This window comes from Neodiprion virginianus, chromosome 1 (assembly GCF_021901495.1).
Source record: "Neodiprion virginianus isolate iyNeoVirg1 chromosome 1, iyNeoVirg1.1, whole genome shotgun sequence".
In the NCBI taxonomy this organism is placed as follows: domain Eukaryota; kingdom Metazoa; phylum Arthropoda; class Insecta; order Hymenoptera; family Diprionidae; genus Neodiprion; species Neodiprion virginianus.
Genome location: NC_060877.1, coordinates 39146147 through 39167300, shown reverse-complemented (window position 1 = coordinate 39167300; position 21154 = coordinate 39146147). Strand labels below are relative to the sequence as shown.

The 21154-nt window shown below is 38.4% G+C and overlaps 3 protein-coding genes across 10 annotated transcripts; 1 reads left to right on the top strand and 2 right to left on the bottom strand.

Annotated features, from left to right (window-relative positions):
* Positions 1 to 304: 304 nt before the first annotated feature.
* On the bottom strand, positions 305 to 11875 carry LOC124306170 (DNA-binding protein P3A2). Of its 7 annotated transcripts, none has more exons than XM_046766526.1 (9): positions 11328 to 11465; positions 9376 to 9389; positions 9084 to 9291; positions 7349 to 7473; positions 6779 to 7204; positions 6364 to 6570; positions 5549 to 5689; positions 5167 to 5341; positions 305 to 3149 (listed from the first exon to the last, which is right to left on the bottom strand). In XM_046766526.1, exons 3-9 carry the CDS (start codon positions 9268 to 9270, stop codon positions 2815 to 2817), a joined length of 1596 nt encoding a protein of 531 aa, XP_046622482.1. In that variant the 5' UTR covers positions 9271 to 9291; positions 9376 to 9389; positions 11328 to 11465; the 3' UTR covers positions 305 to 2814. The 7 variants fall into 7 exon arrangements, with proteins under 7 accessions (XP_046622482.1, XP_046622439.1, XP_046622447.1 ...); XM_046766483.1 differs by lacking the exon at positions 11328 to 11465 and adding an exon at positions 9497 to 11131; XM_046766491.1 differs by lacking the exon at positions 11328 to 11465 and adding an exon at positions 9497 to 11130 and having other exon boundaries at positions 9108 to 9291.
* Positions 11334 to 15019, top strand: LOC124306220 (5-demethoxyubiquinone hydroxylase, mitochondrial). 2 transcript variants are annotated; one of them, XM_046766633.1, is made up of 3 exons: positions 11334 to 11469; positions 13818 to 13985; positions 14126 to 15019. In XM_046766633.1, exons 2-3 carry the CDS (start codon positions 13826 to 13828, stop codon positions 14557 to 14559), a joined length of 594 nt encoding a protein of 197 aa, XP_046622589.1. In that variant the 5' UTR covers positions 11334 to 11469; positions 13818 to 13825; the 3' UTR covers positions 14560 to 15019. The 2 variants fall into 2 exon arrangements, with proteins under 2 accessions (XP_046622589.1, XP_046622598.1); XM_046766642.1 differs by lacking the exon at positions 11334 to 11469 and adding an exon at positions 11951 to 12217.
* LOC124306214 (protein shifted) lies at positions 13080 to 19843 on the bottom strand. The gene is made up of 6 exons (XM_046766618.1): positions 18881 to 19843; positions 17061 to 17303; positions 15954 to 16097; positions 15107 to 15259; positions 13644 to 13739; positions 13080 to 13544 (listed from the first exon to the last, which is right to left on the bottom strand). The coding sequence occupies exons 1-6, from the start codon at positions 19029 to 19031 to the stop codon at positions 13318 to 13320; spliced, it is 1014 nt and encodes a 337-aa protein (XP_046622574.1). The 5' UTR covers positions 19032 to 19843; the 3' UTR covers positions 13080 to 13317.
* Positions 19844 to 21154: the final 1311 nt, after the last annotated feature.

The window sequence follows — 21154 nt, the reverse complement described above, 5'->3', positions numbered from 1 at the left end:
TATACAGTGATGATAATAATAATAAGAATAATAATAACTATATGAATTCTCCATGGCCATGTTTGTTTAAGTAGTATACAGTTGGTTAATTTTCTTAATAGTAGTTTTATGTCCTATTGACAATCTTTGCCTACAATCATGATTTAAAACTACATCTCTTTTATTATATAAAAAACATTTTTATCATCGCTTTTTGGGTTTTGTTCAATTTTATTGTTTGTTTGCATCGGTACACCTGACATGTGTGCGCTTTGCGTACAATAATATAATAATAGTGTTTCGACGTGTTACTTTAAGTTTGCTGTTTTTTTTTTATCTTTTCTTTTTAATTTTATGTTATAAAATCAGGTATTAGAATAAATCGTCTTCAATAAATGACGGTAAAACGGGCAAACCCACATCCTGGCCTTATTCTACTTTTATTTTATTTTTTTTATTTTTTTGTGTTTTTGTTCTCTTTTTGTACAATTGACTATTCATACACAACCAAGTCATCATACATACATTACGTGTACAGACTCATACACTGGTGTCATAATATAAGCAATGGTGAATACCTTTCATACCATACACAAATTCACATGCCTGCACACACTGCATCTTTCACACGCGCATACACACCTTAACGATTCATGTACACATACCCGTCTACACAGTTTTTCCATTTTAAATATATTTACATGGCACGATATTATAACGAGTAGTAGGCAGATCAACGGTCACTGTATGTATAATAAACAATCTATTCCGAGCCGCGCGTACCATGATGCGTTGTTCCCCTTTTGCGATGAAGTATGTAAAACTCTTTAGATTTATTTAACAATTTTTCTTATCTTTTTTTTCTTTGAAATATTCGTATTTAAATTGATTAGCAATTCGCATAAGGCATAACAAGCACATACTAAGATCGTTCGTTGTGCTCATATAAAAAAATTAATCAATGAAATACGATGGTCAGATAGAATTAGAACAAATTACCGCTACAACATAAACAATTGGATATACAGTACATAATGTAACAAGAGGTAGAGAAAGTATAATAAACCTACAGAATTAAAAAGAAAAAAAAAACATGTCAACAAATACCCTGAAAAATAATGTATCGTTATCCAGTACACATTTTAAAGGCGACAAAATTCTTGAAAAAAATTAAACTAACAATAAGAGAGAAAAAAACCTCATTATCTATATAAAAACACGTGAATAACGGTTGAATCGTTTCATCAACTCCACGTCTTATATCCAATTTCAAGAATTACACATGCCGTGGGAGTACTCGTGTACGTAGTTAAATAAATCGCGCAAATAAAGCTCTATTTTATTAGTTCATTATAATTTCTTACGAGAGTACGAACATTCTTTCGAGTATTTCTAGATTCATCCTTTTATTTACCCAACGCTGTATGACGTGTGATGTATTAACGACGATGCAATACATAATATCATACACAAAAATAGCAAACTAATGTTCCGACATTTTCTCGCGTGATTTATGACGCCAACGCCACATAAAAGGGTACAAGATTTTGTGCATTCCTCTCTAAATGATTGACTTCCAAGTTTCCAAATGAAAATATATCAACTGTTTGTTTTTAGCAAAACTTATAAATTTTTCAAATTCGAAGAGCATTAGCGATAATTGTAACAACGATAACACAGTAATCATATTACAAGATTCTAATATTTGTAATTTGTATTTAAAAACATCGTTCAATTTAAAGGCATTCAAAGTTACTTCAGCAAACTAATCCTTCAACAAAATTTTCAAAACTTTACTTCACAGAGAGTAAATGTCTATCATTTGGATAATAGTTACCTGTTGTGATTCATCAAGCATTAAAAATGTCGAGCATACAACATGGTCAAGAAATGTCTTCAAAAATGTCAAGAAATAAGTAAGTTTTGAAATATGCAATAAAAGTTCATGGGATTGAAGATTTAATAATAGTATGCTTTTGACATTGTTAAGGAATTATTTGAAAATGATCATTTCAATCTAGTGACTCCGGAGAGATCACATGGCGAAGTTTAACGGATTTTTCTCATTTTATATTTCATTACTTTGAGTAAATAATAATATGATCGTGTATTCTTTTTTCACCAAACATAGAATTATAACAGATTGTCAATAGTTTAAACGAGGTTTTGTTAAATGTCATCATGCTAAAGCATATTTAAGTATATAAAAAACAGTGATATGCAAATGCATGTAACTTTGCAATTGAGAAATAAAGAAATATGACCGAAATATTCGACAATGCTGTATGCACAAGAGGAAAACAGCCATCTTTTCCGGTGTCACTTCCACATTGTAACATTTTTGTAACTCTAAAAGAATATCGTTCATCCATTTTCAATGACATATGCATTATTTATTCAATTTTTCGATTGATTCTTTGATAAAATTTATCTCTCTCTAATTAAGGTATATGATTATAGCGTGAGTAGAATATATTCATGCGAATATATTGGCGGTCACAAAAACAACACGATTACGAAATATCTCAAATATGTTGACATAGGCAGTTTCTGCATGTTTACTTTCACTCTACAGCCAAAGAATACTGTATCTATTCTTCTGCTTGGACACTTTTTTGACTAGACGGTATGTCTGACACATGCGTCAATTTACCTAACGCGCCCTGCAACATCCGCGAAACAAACGTGTATATATAAATATATTCAATATATATCGAATCGAGCTACAATTTGCAAATAATTCATAATTGCAAATCTGTATATCCAAATAGACTGGAAAAACACGCGGCTCGTTTCGTGCCTGAGAAGTAAAACCGTGTAACCATCGAAATTAGTTTATTCGGGACTAGATGCGGCTTGCTGTTGCTGTTGGCTGTCCTCGTCCTTAATAACCTCAGCCTGCATGGCCTTGGTGAGAGCATTGGCATCCTTAAGCGATATAACTTGTAGAACTTGGTGCTCGCCAGCTGCATTGATCATAGTCATGGGATGTCCCTGAATAGTAACTGCCTCGATGCTGGTCTCGCCGTTTCCTGGTTCAACCTTAGGTACCTGGACCATCGGAGTGACAACCTGCATGGTACCGTCGCTCTGGATGTTGGCTACCATCGTCTGGTACATGCTGGCCGATACCGGTACAGTGATAACGCCGGATACAGAAACCGGATAGCCTGAAACACCGATATCAACCATGCTGTGTTCTGCGGTCTGCATGTGCCCTCCCATCAGCCTTTCTGCTGTATAGTAAACTGGAGAATTATGTCGGACTTTCTTAGAGCATCAATATTATTGTGCCTCTGTCACCGAGCTAATAATTAACCGCATGGTTGATAAAATGTTTCACTTTGAGAAATCCTCTGACTGCTTTAGATTTTTCTGATGATTTTAAAATTGCATTATAAACCTGTTGCCGAATGTGATTTAAAATCAAACTCACGAGATTAGTAAATTGCTATGAATACGTATTAATAGGTCTATTATTTTAAGCACTATATTATTTATAGCAATGGGATATGAAAATGACCTCCAGTTCACGACACAGTTTGATGCTATCATCTGATTCATGCAAAACACTTGTCTCATGGTGTCTACTATATTAAATTTGTACATAAATATTAACCAACGAAGGTATATACAAACATTCAAATGATAAGCGTAATTAAAATAATTCGCTTCGCAGCATAGGCTCAGTATTGAAGTTTTCTTGATGTGAACACGTAGAAAAAAAAAAAGAAAAGAAACAATAAATTGTTAGAGAATATACAAACATACTTGTAAAATGATTGTTGAAGAACTAGTTCTGACCTCGCAATTTTACTTCCGGGACATAGACAGTATGTACGTATGACGTGGCGAAAAAACGAGATGCCACAATTGTTGAAAAATGGAAAAATAAAAATCTGATTAAGGCAGTCTTCGAGAAGCGATTGATTATTCCGACAACGCGTGAATGCTCTAATTATAATGAAATAACAATAATCATGATAATAATAATGATAGTATAACATCACTAGCGCTTTATTTTCTTTACTTTTTTCTTCAAACAGAACACACAGTACGGATACACAATTTAAGTTATATATACTGCATTTTTATTGCACAGCAAATATATTGGCGAAGACTGCCCTGGAATATTGAAATGAAGAATATAAAGTCAAAGTAATGAAACATCAATAAAACAATAATCTATGTACATTAAATTTATTTCGTTACTGTGCTTAAGTAAAATCAATAATTAATATTCGCTAGATAATAATAATAGTAATAATGATAAAACAAAGATAAAATTTCTCTTTGCAATTCGAACTGTCTCGATTCACTCGTATGATCTCTCTTTGTCGCACGGCTTTATCTAGGTAATTTACTATGTTGCTTTAATTTCATCTAATATTTGGAATCTATAACTTTCAGCAACTTTTCAATCCATTATCGAACTTAAGTATGTATGTAATATGCAAAGAGAACGTCGACTACAATTGCGTATTTGTACATTTGGCATTCCGTAGACGCAAAAATATTGTTTATTAGGAATCTGTAAAGTGTTTGTACGACAATATTTTTTCCACTCTCTTTTTCTCTCTCTCTATCTTTCACTCTCCGGAACATGCATCACATTTAAAGTTTCAAGTATATTCCGCGAAGATAAGAAGGAAGAAAATCATTAATAGAAAAAAAAATAATAATAAAATGTTGATTTAATAAGAAAAAAGTGAGAATAAAAAAAACAATAATCCGTAACAGACCTCAGTATGTATATACATATGTACGTGATACATACACAGGTATAAAGTTATTTGTAAACAGATATGTGTATCTATCCTTTGGTAGCAAGTGCTGAGATTTAGAATTCTCATACGGATACTTACAAATAAAATAAAACAAAACCTGTTTTTAATTATCGTTTCACACACAACTACCTCAAAGTAAAAATTTCGCACAGCTTTCCTCGGTCCAAAGATCTCTGATTCATACGCCTGATTTATGTGGTAACTGAATTGAATTGATTAAAGCTACAACTTGAAAATTTGCGAATGTAAAAATGAGGAAACGTGTGCATCACTTTTATTTGGAGGCGTAGAAACGGTGCATTACACTGAAGTAATAAACGTTTGCTGGCCAGCCATTCGAGTCACTGCCCGAGTAACTCCTGACCGGGGACGGTGCAGAGCCTATAGAAAATTGTTTTACCGTGTCCATCTTCCCCAGTGAGGATAATCTGGCCATCTTGTCCCAGCGTAGCCTCAGTCACGCTGTTAAGGTCGACGGAAACGCTGCCGCCCTCGCCTCCCCCCGTAACTTCGGCAAGAGTTTGAACCTCACCTTGACTTGTGTGGATCTGAAACGAATGCAGATTTTCATCAAACTAAACGAAAGAAGGGTGAATCGGAACCTGCTGGTGTTTCTGTTTGCACTTTACTAGGCTTGGCCTATAAGCATAAAGTACCACCTTGCGCTTGAAATTCATCATTCTTTGGTTGTTTACGTTCTACAAGTTATTCCTAACTACTTTCTGAGTATGTTAGAGAGGCGATAATTCCTCGCTGTATAAAATACGGAGCTTATCACTTACCGTAGCAACACCTTGAACTTGTGCCGTTGTTCCATCTGGTAGTGTAATGATAGGATTGCTTGGATCAACTTGTATTATTGATACCGTTCCATCGGGATTTGTTATGGTCTGCAAGACCGCTGTTGGATATTGTGCTGTCATCTGCAAAACGAGGAACACAGCGCAACACGTTACACAAACGAAATATATCTTTTCGCCAGTAAATGCCAATCGAAGAATATAGTTCCTCAAGTAGAGTGGTTAATTATTTCACTTATTGACTATGCAGAGATAATACAGAGTTTTAAAATCTGGTGGGATCTCAGAAAGTTTACCAGCTGGTTGTGCAAATGATATGATATCATAAATCATTTCGGAAAAATCTAAGTAGTCCTACATGATTTAAGGGGTTGGCTGAGACTTTGGGATCAATGGTGATGTACACTAACTCGTCTTAAAAAATAAAATAAATGTTTCAGCGTAACATCATCACCCCCCCCCAATATCGATGGTAATTAAATACTATGCTCCAATCCCGTGGCAGGAAGGACCATCGAAATTATGAGAACGAAAAAACCGTATTTTGCCGACGAAACAATTGTTCATCCACACGACACAGAATACCTGATACTTTCATTGTTATTTATTGAATTACCGCATTCAATACTATGCGTGACAATCATGTGTAAGTATCAGGCGGTAGTTTGAGGGTTTCCTAGGTTCGTATTTCCCGCACAACTTGTGCATAAAGTAGAAAAAATGAAAGGAGAGATAGGGGATCACGTCAAGCTACCCTTCGGAAGCAAAAGTGGCATAACGCGTACAACAATCCCCACCGTTTGTTGTTGTTGTTGTTGTCCTGACTGGCTTCCTTGGCCTTGGTTAGAAGCATGTGACTGATGCGAGGAAGAGTGCGGCGTTTGTTGCTGAATCAAAATTGTCGTTTTGTCATCTTCTTCGCTAAACGCTGGTAGTAGATCCTCTCGGCCGTGAAACTTGTAACAGTTTATCACGATTTGCCTCAGTGCATGTGTCCAAGAAATCTATAATATAAAGAGACACATATCAATAAAAAAATTATTCATATAAAAATATCAATTTAGTTTTTTTTTTTTCAATGACTTCAAATTCGACAGATAGTAGGAGTGACAAAATAATCTCTAATTCAGAATGTTTCTAAGGTGGTCATGCGTAACGATATTTTAAATTCACTGTATTTTCTCTTCCCTCTGGAAAATCCAATCCACCGACCTTTTGTTTCTCGTCTTCGGATCGAGCATCCATGCGAACATTGGCCCAAGGTAATTCTTCAGGCCACCAAGGCGGTCGAGTACTTTCGCGCCCCCAGCCAGGCTTACCTCTGCCTGTAGAATACTTCAGCATCAAAGGTATAAACGCCCTAAGCTGGGCCTGGGTCATTTTTTCAACGGGTGTTGGTATGCCGTCTATTATTAGTGGAGGTAGTTCGTACAGGGACGGATCCTCTTGTACAGGTGGTGGTGCTTGCTGAGCCAATGCGCTCTCTAGTTCTTCCATTACCATACTCCTAAGGTTCTTAACGACATCTTCCAGCGGTTTGGCACCAAAGACCCTGTAGCTGCTGTTAGGCTTACCAGGTGTCGCCACAAGAACAACAGCTTGCTGTCCAACGCGTGTTGCAAATTCGTCGATTGTTTGCTGAAAAAATAAGGAAATGTATTATTAACGAACAAATATCATGAATTGGTCAAACAATTTGTAAAATTTGAGTGAAAAAAAATGTTCAAGTTGAAGCCTACGAATATTTGAATAAAATTGTTGATAGAGCGTTTCTGTACTCACCCTAAGTTTTCGTAGAAGCCTATTTTGCTGTCGTTTACGAGTACTAGGATTAGTCTCAAAACTATGAGGCCGTTTTCGCTTCTTGGCTGAAACGATGGCAGCGGCTGCAGCTACCCCGACTGGCCCTAGGTACACTCATTATCAGATACCGTTCAGTCCTTCTAATATGAGAATGGACAAGTTGTGCCAGTCAAATATTGCCATTAAAGACCACGTGTGAATTCTCCCAAGTTTCTGATAGATGAATGTTTTTACCAACATATTGTCAAATGCAGTTCCGAAAAGAAAAAATATTTCTTGCATTGCCAATACACCAATGCAACAATATTTGCAACGAAAAGTGAAAATGACTTCACGTTGGAATGGATTTCTAAATACAAGATGGTCCGATTTACAATAAAGGCAATATTGTGCTAATACAACGTTGAATAATTAAATGCATTAAAATACAAAACACACGTGTGTACTTTGTACAACAAATTAAACGCACAAGCAACATTAGAACAACACGTATCTGCATTTCACACAAAATACAGGATAATCCTGCATGGAAGAGCGTCACTGATGAACATCTCACCGAAATTAAAAATATTATTGATCCTTTTCATGTTAAATATTAATGACAATCATGCCTTTGCACAGGTAAATAAATTTTATCAACAATTCGAATCATTTCTTTTCTCTGTAGCTCAATACTTAGCTTTTACTAGAGATGGATCAATTTTTGTTAAAATTTTTCAAACAATCATTGAATATGCGATAATCAGTTCATGAGATTGTCAATTCACTGTGACATTAGTGATTCAGAAGATTAATACGAACAAGAATAATAGATTATTCGTTAGAGATTTTCGATATTCTAAAATTCAAGCATTAAAGAGTAGCAGCACAAAAACGACGAAAAATAATAATATAATACAATCAGCTGTGGTGAATAATAAATAAGAATACAAAAGAAAGATTTGTTCGAATAAATACTACGCCAATATAGATTCTGTACCATTTGAATTACTTTTCGCTTATATTTGCAAAATATAAAAAAAACTTGATTCATCGATATCTGTATCTCGACGTGATTCGAAATTGAAAGAATTTAATGCCGATATAAAATTTACCTCCTACTAATAAGAACAAATATTTAGTACATGTAAATCATAATGTAAGGTATAATGTCATAGTATAGTGATAAACAATAATTACCAAGTTATTTGTACTTCCCTCGGACACGTACTATTGCGCAGGGTGTCTCTCATCAAAGTAATAGTCAAATTTTACAACAGACAAAATCCATTTTGCTAGCAAAAATTTCATAAATTGGAACTCAGATCAAATTCTATAAGATGTTGTAATAAAATAAGATTTGATAGACTGAACAGAGGAACTCGTTTTAAAAATTACAGACGGAAATCTGTGAGTGCATAGCATTTGCGTTTCAGAAATTTCAAGTCTAGAGCTGGTTTAAATCGTAAAAACAAATGGATAAATACATACGGTATTTGATTATTGATTGCTTTTTCTACAGTTGCAAAATTACGAATAGTATAAAAATATCAACGCGACAATTACTAAGTATGAGGTTTGATGTAAATGACCATGAATGTTAATCTTTTACTCTGACTCAGAGAAAGCACCCTGCAACGATCAACGTTTGGACAATCGAATAAAACGTACATTAAAAGATTAGAATCGCGAGTTGGTAATTCAAAAGTCGGAAAAGCAAAAAAATGGAAATCACCATTAGCGTGTTTGTTTTGCCAACCTGCAGCGGCGAGCTGGGCGGTAACATCATCGTCCATTGCAGCCGACAAAAGGTCCCCCTCTTCGTACGTCTCAGATCCACTAGTTGGCTCATCATCGTCTTCGTCCGAGAGCCGGTCCATTCGGTCCAAGGCTCCGGATTCTGCACTAGGCAGCGATACCATCCTTTCCTTCACTTTTGACAGCTGAATGTTTTTCAAGGTCTTGATTATTGCAATGCCCCGTCAGTTGTATCAGTAATTTGCAACGATTCTGGTCTTCTACATCACCGTGAGTTGTATCTCTGTGAAAAAAAGCGTTATTCAACGTTTCATTACAGTTTCATTTTTGAATTGTCTATCATCCGATGTAAGAGATATAATTGGACGATTTTAATTATTCATAAATTACCACGAGCTTTCAGAAGAATTATTTGAGGTCTTTGATGTATCATTGCAGCTTTGATTCTGGCAAGTATTTGTACTTGTCAAAACTAAAAATTTTTATGCATAAAATTTGAAATAAGATGGCAATTTTAATCATTACTTTTCAACACAATTTCTGGTACACACTATTTTAGAAACTATATTTGTGTTTCGGCTTGTCTGAATACAATAAACTGAGAGAACTACCAATTTTGCCAGTCTCCTAACTGCCTACTTTAAGACTTGTTCCCCATAAATAACATTTTTCAAGTTACTGAGCTAGTACAGCTTGAAATGGAGTTTTCAGCACAGTTTCGATATACTTATCATGGTGTTTCAAAATCCCAGCATAATATTTTGGACAGTATTGCAAGTCTTAATTGTACGCAACAAGTGCCGGTTTAGTTAAGAACCAATAATACTGATTTCAGAGATTATATATCAACAGCAGGTACTGTCCATACTTGAAATATTGGCAGAATTGAAACAGTCCTATTCTGTGTAAGTCTTCAATTTGGTTCGGTATGCATATTCTTATACTCATATTGTATTTATAAATTACAAGTAATAGGAACTAAAATTTCATTCGCCCATTGTTTATTATCATGCCCTCGATAAAAAAATTTCTTATCCATGGCAAATGATGAAATTAAAGAATATAGGGATTAGAGGAACTTGGAAACGTTTTGCAGGAACATCTGTTTGACGTAAGGTGGAGAAAAACTGAAAAAATTTAAAAATGAACCATAACTTTGTACTATCGCATAATAATTGTTTTCACAAAGCCTGCTAAGCTATAAATGATGAATTGTACCCTCATCCCCTTATTGAATGCAGGCTTTGCCTGATGTGGGGTGGCCAGCATGCTTGTGGGGGAACGGGCAAAGGGGGTGGAGAATGTGAGGGGGAAAGGACAAACTAGAGGGGAGATGGCCAAAAGAAATCAATACAGCAATCTAGAGAGACCGAGGAAGAGGCTCTACACCCACCATGGCCTAATTTTCATGCCAAACTTACTTTGAAAAACAGACGTCGTGAAATAATCGTAAATGTTGGTTAGAAAATTGAGCAACATTGCTGTTTTCCAGAATTTTGGATACATGATTACATGAAAAGAGAACCCGCTACTTCATCTTTTCGGCATTGATACAGACATGATCAAATATTTTCTACACGATAGGAAACGTCTGTGTACCGGTACACAGACAAAAATAAAATAAACATATCCGAGTGCCATGAATCTTTTAGGTAGGTGAAACTTGACAACAGGAGGAGAATCCTGCTGAAACCCTACGAGTGTTTTCAATCGACTCCGGGCACAAGCAGTAAGGAAGGTTGGCGGTATGGAAACGTTGCGGAGAGCGTATGCCATGATGCGGACTGAGCGTACTGGAACGGAGTATCGAGATAGAACTGATAGTCGGACGTAGCGCTGGGTGACGGATAAAATGATATATGTAACTTTTTGGTTAAGTGTCAGATAGGAAGAGGATAAGTTTGGGGAACGAGAGGAAAGGTGAGGGTGAAACAGAAGAAGGGTCCCGATTTGTTTGAACCGATCCTGGGAACGGTGATGAAGCTCGAGTAGGGAACGAGGTTGAGGACGAGGAGGTTCGAGCACGAAGATTAGGCGCGGAGTAGCCTCGAATATCTGCGTGGTAATTCAGCGCGACTCGTCGACGTCGGCGTCGTCTTGTTCGTCCTGATCGTCGAGTCAAAATGCGCAGGGCAAGGTAAAAGAGAGCCCCGGACGGGCAAAGCTCATGTCCGAAGAACTCTGGAGCAAGCCCAGTTAAAATCGCGAGTTGCGTACGCACCTTTAAGCCTGCGTCTGCGGGAGGACTGCCGCCGTCGGCCGTCCTACGGCCATCTCTCACGGTTCTTAGCGACGCAGTAACTCCACCAGGACAACGTTAACCCGGACGGGCCTCCACCGACGGGCACCGTTAATTTATCAAGGTAAATATCACAATACCACCACCCGTCACACGCACCATGGCATTTGCCAGGCGTATCGATCGCCTACGCGGCCCTACGCCTCGGACGGCCTTCCATAACAAACGCGATACGGCAGCCATTTTGGGCGAGCCTGCGCGTTGCGTGGTTAGCAGACGATACGAAATTCTCTGTATTTAACGCTCGGTCCACGGCCGAATAGTGCCGCAACCCGAGAGGCCTTTGTTAAATTACATTTCACAACATATTAGCGTTACCATACTCACCGATTTACCAAGTTTATTTCCAAATTTACGCTGGCCACCACGGAAACACGAACATCATACGCATATATACAAGCCTGTAATAATCCGATTGGATAATAAAACGTACATGTCATGGCGGTCTCTGTTTACGGCCTCCGATTGGCTCGTTCGTGCCCGCGCCTCGCGTCGGTAGGCCGTAGGGCGTCTTCTCGCCTACGGTAAAATCTATGCGAATGCGGGACGAATGGCGATTCATCCCATCGCCATGACCGCCGTCCCGCATTCTACGTTTCCGCCTCGTAATTTCACAAACACCGCACTCTGACCGAACCTTTTGATTCCCCTCGAGTTAAACTCTTCTTCTCAGGCGCCAACACGCGCGTGACTTTGTTCCAAGTACCACGTACCGTTGCTTGTAACCTCAAATTATAATTGGAAGAGGAAAAATTACGGGGCAACCCTTCGAAGTTGGTGGTTCGTTATAAAATTTTAGATCCTCCGAAAAGGTACGCATTACATGTTACCTACACTACGCCGGCAGCGAGACGTCTCTCGTCCTCTATTGTTGCTGTGTTTACAAACTTATCAGTCACTGTCGGGTAGATTTTATTTTTTCATTTATTTGCAATCACGACGTGTGGTTTAGTCTCATTAAATCCTCACTCTGGACAGTGCACGATTCAAATATCAACTCCTTAGTGATAGATTAATGACACTTGGTTGTGCGCATTGTTCGACATTATTTTAGGGGCTAGTTGTTTTAGACTTACAGAAAAATCCTATCGACTAGAGCATAGACTTTAGTTGGATGACGAAACAACTAGTCGTACATTGAAATTTCAATAATTTTTACAAATAAATGCAACCATTGGCTGGTTTAATACATTTTTCCATACTCGTTTTACATTCTGCAAGCCGTAAGCTGAATGGATATATAAATGACTGTGAGGGGAAAAAATTGCTTGGACCAACTTAGTTTAATACCCAAATGTTCTGTTTTGTCGATTTTTGATTCGAATCTGCATATTTCCTTCACTTCAGGATTTAGTGACTATGCTGGAAATGAATTGTTCCTCATCTTAGCCACCAACTGAAAAAAACAACTAAGAAATCTTACTAATATTGTAAAACTATACATAAAGTCGGCATTGCTATGTTGAAATTTCAAATAAGCTTACAATTAACAGTGTATGATAAAAGATTCAACCTGATTCAATTTGAAAATCCAAATCGTAGTGAATAAATAAAAGTTTGAATCCATATGAAACCTTCAAAATTGAACAAAATGAATTTCTTTGAATTTAATTGAATCATTTACAGTTTACAGTAAACAATTTCTCATACTGTTAAATAATATAAACAGTGTGATAAAAGGAAAAAAAGAACCTTTATTATTTGCTTTATACAATCGCTATAATAATATATCTTATAACAAACGATAATAATATTAATAATAATAATAATAAAAACAACAACAATCGTTTTATTATCATAAAATTGGTGTAAAACAATTTTACATATCACATCTCTGAAGGGGCGGAGGGGGGCAGGAGGGAGTACTAGGGTATATATTGCAAGATCGTCTGGTACCGGCAATATCTTGTTTTCAAGCCCATGGCTTATTCTTGTTGCATAATTTCCCAAACCACCCAGGTTCACACTGACACGTGTTGTCTGGCTGGCACGAGCCGTTTCGACAAGGTCTCGTACATGCCGACCTCTGCGGTGATCTTCTCCCAATCTCGCAATGATTGCCTTTGAATCCAGCCGGACAACGACACACATTGTTTCCCTTACATTTTCCACCATTTACACAAGGAATCACGCATTTGGCTGTGAAATAAATAACATCCGTAACTGAACAAAATTTGTGAAAAAAATAAAAAACTGTCAGTACTTAGAAGTCTATCAAGGAATTTATATTGTACTTACAAAATTCACAACGAAGACCAAAGTATCCCTTGGGGCATTCACAGGTATCCTTTTGCACACATTTACCTCCATTCAAACATTTCTCTGTGCAAATACCTGTAAATATTTGAAAAAATTATTGTTTCAGTTCTGTGAGCTAAAGTAATTCTACTCGTATTCTACTTTTTCTTTCAGAATTCTTAATGAACATGTTGCGCCTGAGTGGCTGCCGCTTGGCGAGCACAGCTTCGTCTGCAACGTCCAATACAAAAGCTGGGAAACTGTTGGATGCTATTATAAGAGTGGACCATGCTGGTGAACTTGGAGCAGACCGAATATACGCAGGACAAATGGCTGTCCTAGGTTTGCTATGCAAATTAATAAGTTATGAATTCATAATTCTCTGAACCCATCATCTTTGCCTATGCAGTCAAAGAAATGTCGATACCATGCCAACTCCTATTTATTGAGCAAACTTGATTGACTCTGATGGTAATTTACAGGCAAAACATCAGTGGGGCCGACTATACAGCATATGTGGGATCAGGAAAAAGGGCACCGCGAAAAGTTTGAAGAATTAATCAGGAAACACCGCGTAAGACCGACGGTTCTCGTCCCGTTATGGAACGTAGCCGGATTCGTTTTGGGTGCTGGGACAGCAATGATGGGACCAAAGGCAGCAATGGCCTGTACTGTAGCAGTGGAGACTGTGATCGTTGAGCACTATAACGAGCAGCTGCGATCTTTGATGGAAAATAGTGACGAGAACGTAGACAAAGAGTTGTTGGATACAATACGAAAGTTCCGTGATGAAGAGCAGGAACATCACGACACTGGAATTGATCATGGTGCTGAACAGGCACCGTTTTATAAAGCTTTAACTAACGTTATTAAAGCAGGATGCAAAACAGCCATAACGATATCAAAAGTCATTTAAATCAGGCTTGTAATTCTAGGTATTACTTTTATTAAACAGAGGTTGATCCGTTTTGCGATTCACCCAGGTCGTATGTTCTCAAAGTTCTTAATTGTAAAATGCGATTTGAATTGTGAAATTGGTCTTGCTACTTCGATAGATCCTAGTTAAAACACAGAAAATGGATATCATTCAATGTAACCGGTGTCAGTGCAAGTTTGTAGTTGTACACTATTCTATTCGAAGCTGATATCGCTGATTATAATTCTCTAGACATTGCTCACGCTTTGATCCTATGCGGCTACTTTGCTCCAACGCAATCTGCAGCACTAAACTTTGTTTCACTTACAATTAAGCAATATTCAGACTACTAATCGACGATTACAATATTTTATCCAACCTTGTCTACGCCACGTTACTTTTCTGTAAATAATTTATCTTTGTACAAATGTTGATTAATAAAATGATATGTTTTCATAAACCTCGGTTGGACGAATAATAATTTCATATTGGGCTAGATATTCTATGCTACCCTTTCCAGTACAAGTTTGTATTATTAGCAGTATACCTCCTTCGCAATAAGGTCCTTGAAAACCTGGTGGACAGGAACAGACTCCAGGTGCGGTGCAGTTTCCACCATTCATGCAATTGGGATAGCACAACGCCTTCTTACAATGCGGTGGTCCCAAGTAACCATCTGGACATGGTCCAGGATTAGGTTCTGCAAAGTATGTGTAAAATTTTAATTGACCAAATCTTCACCTCCACCGGTGATACGAGTTTTTAGATTCTTCTACATGAATTTTCCGGCACACTGCGAGAGATTTCGAAAACATCTTCCTCTAAAGTCTGGACTTCGTAAAATTTCAGAGTTGATTAGAAAATCACACGTGAAAAAAAAAATAAAAAATCTTTCGCAAAACGACGTGAATTTCGCATCAAAGGTGTCTGTGAAAGAATTCTCAGAACCTTAACGTTCTCATCTACGTACGTTACAGTCTGAGTAGTCAATTGAGACCTAATCGCGCGTGTTCTCCTCATTGTCCGACTACTTCCGTTAGGCGTAATCAGTCGCGTGTGCAATGAAGGGCACGTGCGAGAGAGGGAAATAAGAAAAATGATTGAAGGGGGGGAGGAATGCGGCGTAAACATTGTGCCGACGAAAATCTCACGTCAACTTTGTATTTAGTAGTATATAATGAAGCAAAATATGTGAACGTATAAATTACATACAATTAATTATTTAAAAATTATAGAGTAAATCTCAGGTGAGGGGGAGGGTGGGTCCTAATTGAAAAAAAAAAAATAAAAAAAAATACACCTCACGTAATTAATAGACGCCCCCAAGTATCGAATCCTGGATGGACAGCGACGGGGGTGAAGGACACACTGGGTTACGATGCAAGCACACTCACCGCGTAGAGCGCATTCCTTTTGCAAGCTCAGCCGAAGGGGGGTTCCTTTCAGGGGAACACCCTTCCGCGTTTGGATGACCAGCCCGATCTTGAATTGAACAACGCCTGAACTATTCCCCGAACATGGTAGAAGCACGCTGAATTCTGCAATTTTAACATACTTGTATATAGCTTAGATCGTGTGTTTCCATCATATTTATAATACCAGATTGCAGTACGTAAAGAAGTAAACGAAAAACCAGAAGCAAGAATTGTCTGCGTTCTTCTTTTCAATTCGCAAACTTCCAAATTACAATTTATTTCCCTGCTTCTGTAGAAGCTGTGTTTCTTTTCTTGTTATCATCTTGCCTCGATAAAAATAGAAAAAAATAAATAAATAAAACAACGCAACTTTTAAAGGGAAATACGTGCCGAGGTACGTAATTCCAATACGACATCTGTCGATCGTGAAGATGGATTGCGATTTATGCATATTTGTAAAATTATGTCATAAGTATATTCCCAGACGTTGAATCCACATAATGAATGTGACGTAATAGAAGCGTTGGAAGAACCACATTCGTTTAAGCAATGTTGTCGACTCTTGTTTGTTTTCATACTGACTGTGAAAAGAAATAAGAATAGATCGAAAAAGCTCCGATATAGTGTATGAATAATAATAACTCAATACCCGACGTGTATTGGGCATAATTAACATATATATGCGCGAACGAGCGATCGAGTTTATCATAATTATTCCATGTAAATTTTACCCGACGTTAGAAGTTATTTCAGTTACGTATTTCGTAAGCTACTTCATAAATATCCCCACTTCTTGTAATTACATCGCATAATATAAGTAAAGAGATTAGCAGTGAATTCTTTCTATTAGTCGACGCCCGATTTATGTATTATAGGTATAATATACTGGTGCACGCAAACCTGAATACTGATAAAGTTTCTATATATAAAGTTTGTTCTTTTCATACAAAGATATGTGAAAAGATGATAAACATGCAGAGATATACGCTCTAACCGTACTAAAGAATTTAAAACTCTGTAAATGTAACGTCATATTACAGATAGAGTAGTTCCGATATTATGAATTAGAATCAAATTAACTCTCACCTTTTGGTCTCCTCGGCACCCTCCCTCGTTGCTTGATCGTGATCGAGGGTGTCTTGAGGATAGACTCGTTGACCGATTTGAGTCGATCGAAATTATAATAGTACCTCTTAACGCCAGACTTCCACGTGAAATTAACGCACGACACTTCGCTCGGTATCGTCGGTAGTTTCGTCTCAAACTCCGGGTCCAGGAGGTACGACAACACCGTACCTTCCATTATCGCGTATATCTCAATTTCTAATCCTGTATGCGGTTGAAAAAATAATTTTCAGTGATAATTATAATTATTTAATATTTATTATTAATTATATATCATAAAACAACAACAATATCGTTTGCGTCCGTTACACGAGGTCAGAGATACACGCCTGTTATATCCAAGTTGTAATGAAAACGGGCCGTGACTACAAACGCTGCGATCTGCAGGTCGTAGGTCGAATAATTATACGTATACACATAATATGCGGTATATGTATGTATACATTAAGGTGTTGGAAAATAAAAAATTTTCTTCCCAACAGGTTAAAAACTTCCGTTTAGATATAAAAATATGTCTGTTCAAATTTCAGCACTTAATATTGACATTAAGAAGTTGCGCGTCGCACTCTCCTATTTTCCATAAGAATAACATGGGAAAAATGGTTTTTGCTCCATCTGATTTTCATAATTAGCTAACGATGCGTCGTACAAAAAATTCGCAGACGCATGTTTGTAGGGAATTGAACGCTCTTTAAAAAAAGTCTCTTATTACTTTCCCATAAATTTACTCCTTCAAAATTTATTCAAGGACAAAGTAAAATGTATTTTAATTGAATAACTCGAAGAATTTTTGAAACACCCTAATACAAGTTATACATAAGTATAATACAAGATATAGGTAAGCATACCTGCAATACGCTTTTGCTAGCATCGAAGTCTCCGAAACATGCGTCTATCTACCTTACGATAATATACGTATGTTGACCGTCTTGAGCAAAGAGCCCGTGCAAGATCTTTCGAGGAGTTCGCGGTATATTTGCAGAGGGATAAAGGAACAAGGTGGAAGGAAAATGAAAACAAAGTATTCGATACACGCGCGCATACATAAGTACATGTATATATTGGAATGAACAAAGAGGAATGTATGATATATACGTCTAAAGTAATTAATAACAATTTTAGGTATTTTATAGGTATGAGATTGATCGGTAGATAATTATAGTTAGTAGGCGAATAGCACGTGCAGTGGCTTGAAATAGCAATAATGTTTCAATAACACGTAAAAAAGAGGGTTAAACTGTATGCGGCGACGTAAAACCAACTTGAAATTGTTGTGTTTTTAATTGACTGTGAGATTTATAAATTCCCACAATGATATGAACCTTCAAACCCCCCCGGATTGACAAGAATTTAATTCCACAAAATTCGTCGTATACACGAATTACCATTTGGCGCGGGTATTTCGAATGGTAGGTACAAGTCCCGGCGCGCTAGACGATATAACGTGAAAACTTCAGAATACGTTGATCCAAAAACTAATTGAATGAAACAAGTCCGAATCACTTAGGAATACAAATACAAGTAAACTTTACCACCTGAGAACAGTGGTGATATTTCTTTTTTTCTCAGATTCAAATAAAAATCAGGTTTTCTCAAGTGGTAAGCTTTGATTCTAATTCAATTTCAAAGGCATCGCAAAAAGTTTCGTTGAAATTCATGCAGGCTTCGCGCAAGTCTGAGGTTAATATCTAGCTCGCCCGTACTATAAGGTGAATATTTTCTAAAACCGCTATCCTTCCGACAAGATACTTGCATATTATCACGGATTGAGATATACTTACCGCTAAACATTTTCACCTGTTGCTGATCGATCCATAGGGATATGTCGCCGGTTGGTGGGCGGGTCTTTTTGGCGTCGACCCGGCCCCCGAGGGAGCAGAGCAGCGCCGAGACCAGGACAGCCACGGCTGCCGGGGCTACGGCCTGCTGCATCGTATGTGACGAGCTCTTCCACGCGCCGGGGTATTCAAGGTCGATTATCCGATTTAACGCTTTAATTAATTATTGACTCCCGAGTTTAGATACGACGCTACGTTCCGCGCACACCCGCCCTCGGATCGCTTCTCCGACTCTGATTATACTTTTATTCCCCCCTCGACTCGCAAATTCCTGCGAGATCGGTCCACCAAACCGCCTTCTGCAGCACGGAAACTAACTATACTTTTGTGACCCGATCTCTGCCGATCCACCCGTCTCGCCTGCCACTACCGTACTAACGAGAGTAACGACGAAGCGCTGCTCTCCGCTGCTGTAGCCGTCTCTCCATCCATCCCCCCCGAATCGCCGCCGCGACCGACCAATTTTCACTTGCCTTCTTCCTCTTTCCGCCAGCCTGCGGCCCTGCAATGGACCACGATGTATCTCGCCGTCTCACTTTTTCCCAATTCTCCCCCGTTGCAGCCGAGTATCCTCGCGCTTATTCCTGCTTTTCGTCTGGGTCTCGGGATTCGGGATTCTGATCACAGCATCGACTCGCTGCTGCGCCATGCAAAGTCGCGTCTTACTCGCGTTCACGGCAAGCTGTATGCATACGTAGCGGTATAACAGTAAGGACAAGGGACCACGTCGTATTTACACAGATAAACCGGCTTGATGATCGACTGCGAATAATTGGGTGGAAAAAAGATTTCGGCTCGCTCTGTGGTTCCAGACTCCGACTCTCGCGATCTAATCTCTCCGAGACTCCGATTGCCCGTGAACTTTTCCCGCGGCGGGGTCCACGACGTACAACCAGCTTAGACTTATGTGCTGTTTTTATAGCCTGCAGCACAACGATATAACGTATAGATGCACAGCTACTCGTAGATTCACATATGGATGTGTAATGTAGATGTATGAACTGAAAATCTAATTTGACAGGAATTCGCTCGCTAATATCTGTCTTTCGTATATGTTTTATTCCTGAACTTTTGTTGAAACTATAAATATACATATACAGACATAATCTTCACGTTATCTGCGCATTAAGCGGATACGGTTATTGCCTTGTTTAGTTTCGTATATCGGGAAGCTTCGTCAACCGCGGAGTTGGGGAGATAAGCGATTGTGGAAGAGATTTTCTTGACGTATACAATATATACTCGTTATGAAATCTTTCTCGCAACGTGGTATCTGTTGACCTTTCTCTGGTTTTGGAAAAGGAGAGCATTTTTGATGTCAGCAAATATTAATAATAAAACCTATATTATATTTTCCGGTGCGATAGATCGTCTCGATATAATTTTCATTGCCGCGTAAGGTTTTCTTAACGCAGCTATTTCTCTTTTTGTCGCACGTCAGAGTCGGTGTAGGCATAGTAATTAACGTCTACAGAACCCTGTTGCAGGTAATTCCACACAATCGGCTGCGCAGCGACTTATAAATGAGATGCAAATGCACGAACACGTACGCAGAGACTGCGCACCTGTACGTGCAGCGCTGCTGTAGCCGCAACAGACGACGATCGCCCTGCAGTGTAAGCGACGTGAATCCAGCCTTATCTAACATCTTCGTTATTATATTGCGCTCGTTTCGTCCGAACGAATGGATGTTACAGACCTCTGATGCCTCCTCGATCGTGCAACAGGTTTAAGAGAGCACTCGATGAATAGCTTTTATTCGGATAATGGGGCCCATTGTGAAGGCCTTCGTGCGGTGACCCAACAAATGGCCCATTGTTCCCGCTCTGCCCCCCCCCCCGCGCCCTTGCTGGCTCACACTTTTTCTCACTCTCGCCCTGTCTCTTTCCCTGCCCCCGCCCGTTGCCTGTCTCGCGCGCCCCGACACGCAACAAATAATAATTTATACCGTCTGTCGGCTACGATAATATACCCCGGTACGAAAGTTTGCTAACACATTATTATTATTAAACAGGATTTTACACCCGGAGTTCGTGTGTGAGCTTCATCCGACACATCTAACTTATATAGTCGCGACCGCAGTCGGTTTAGACAACAATTTATTATCCATCGCATTGTTAATCAAAATACTTTGACTAGCTATATTGTGTGTGTGTGTGTGCGCGTATGTATATATCGTGTATGCATACGGTTCCTTGTACAAAGGCGGTTTACGCT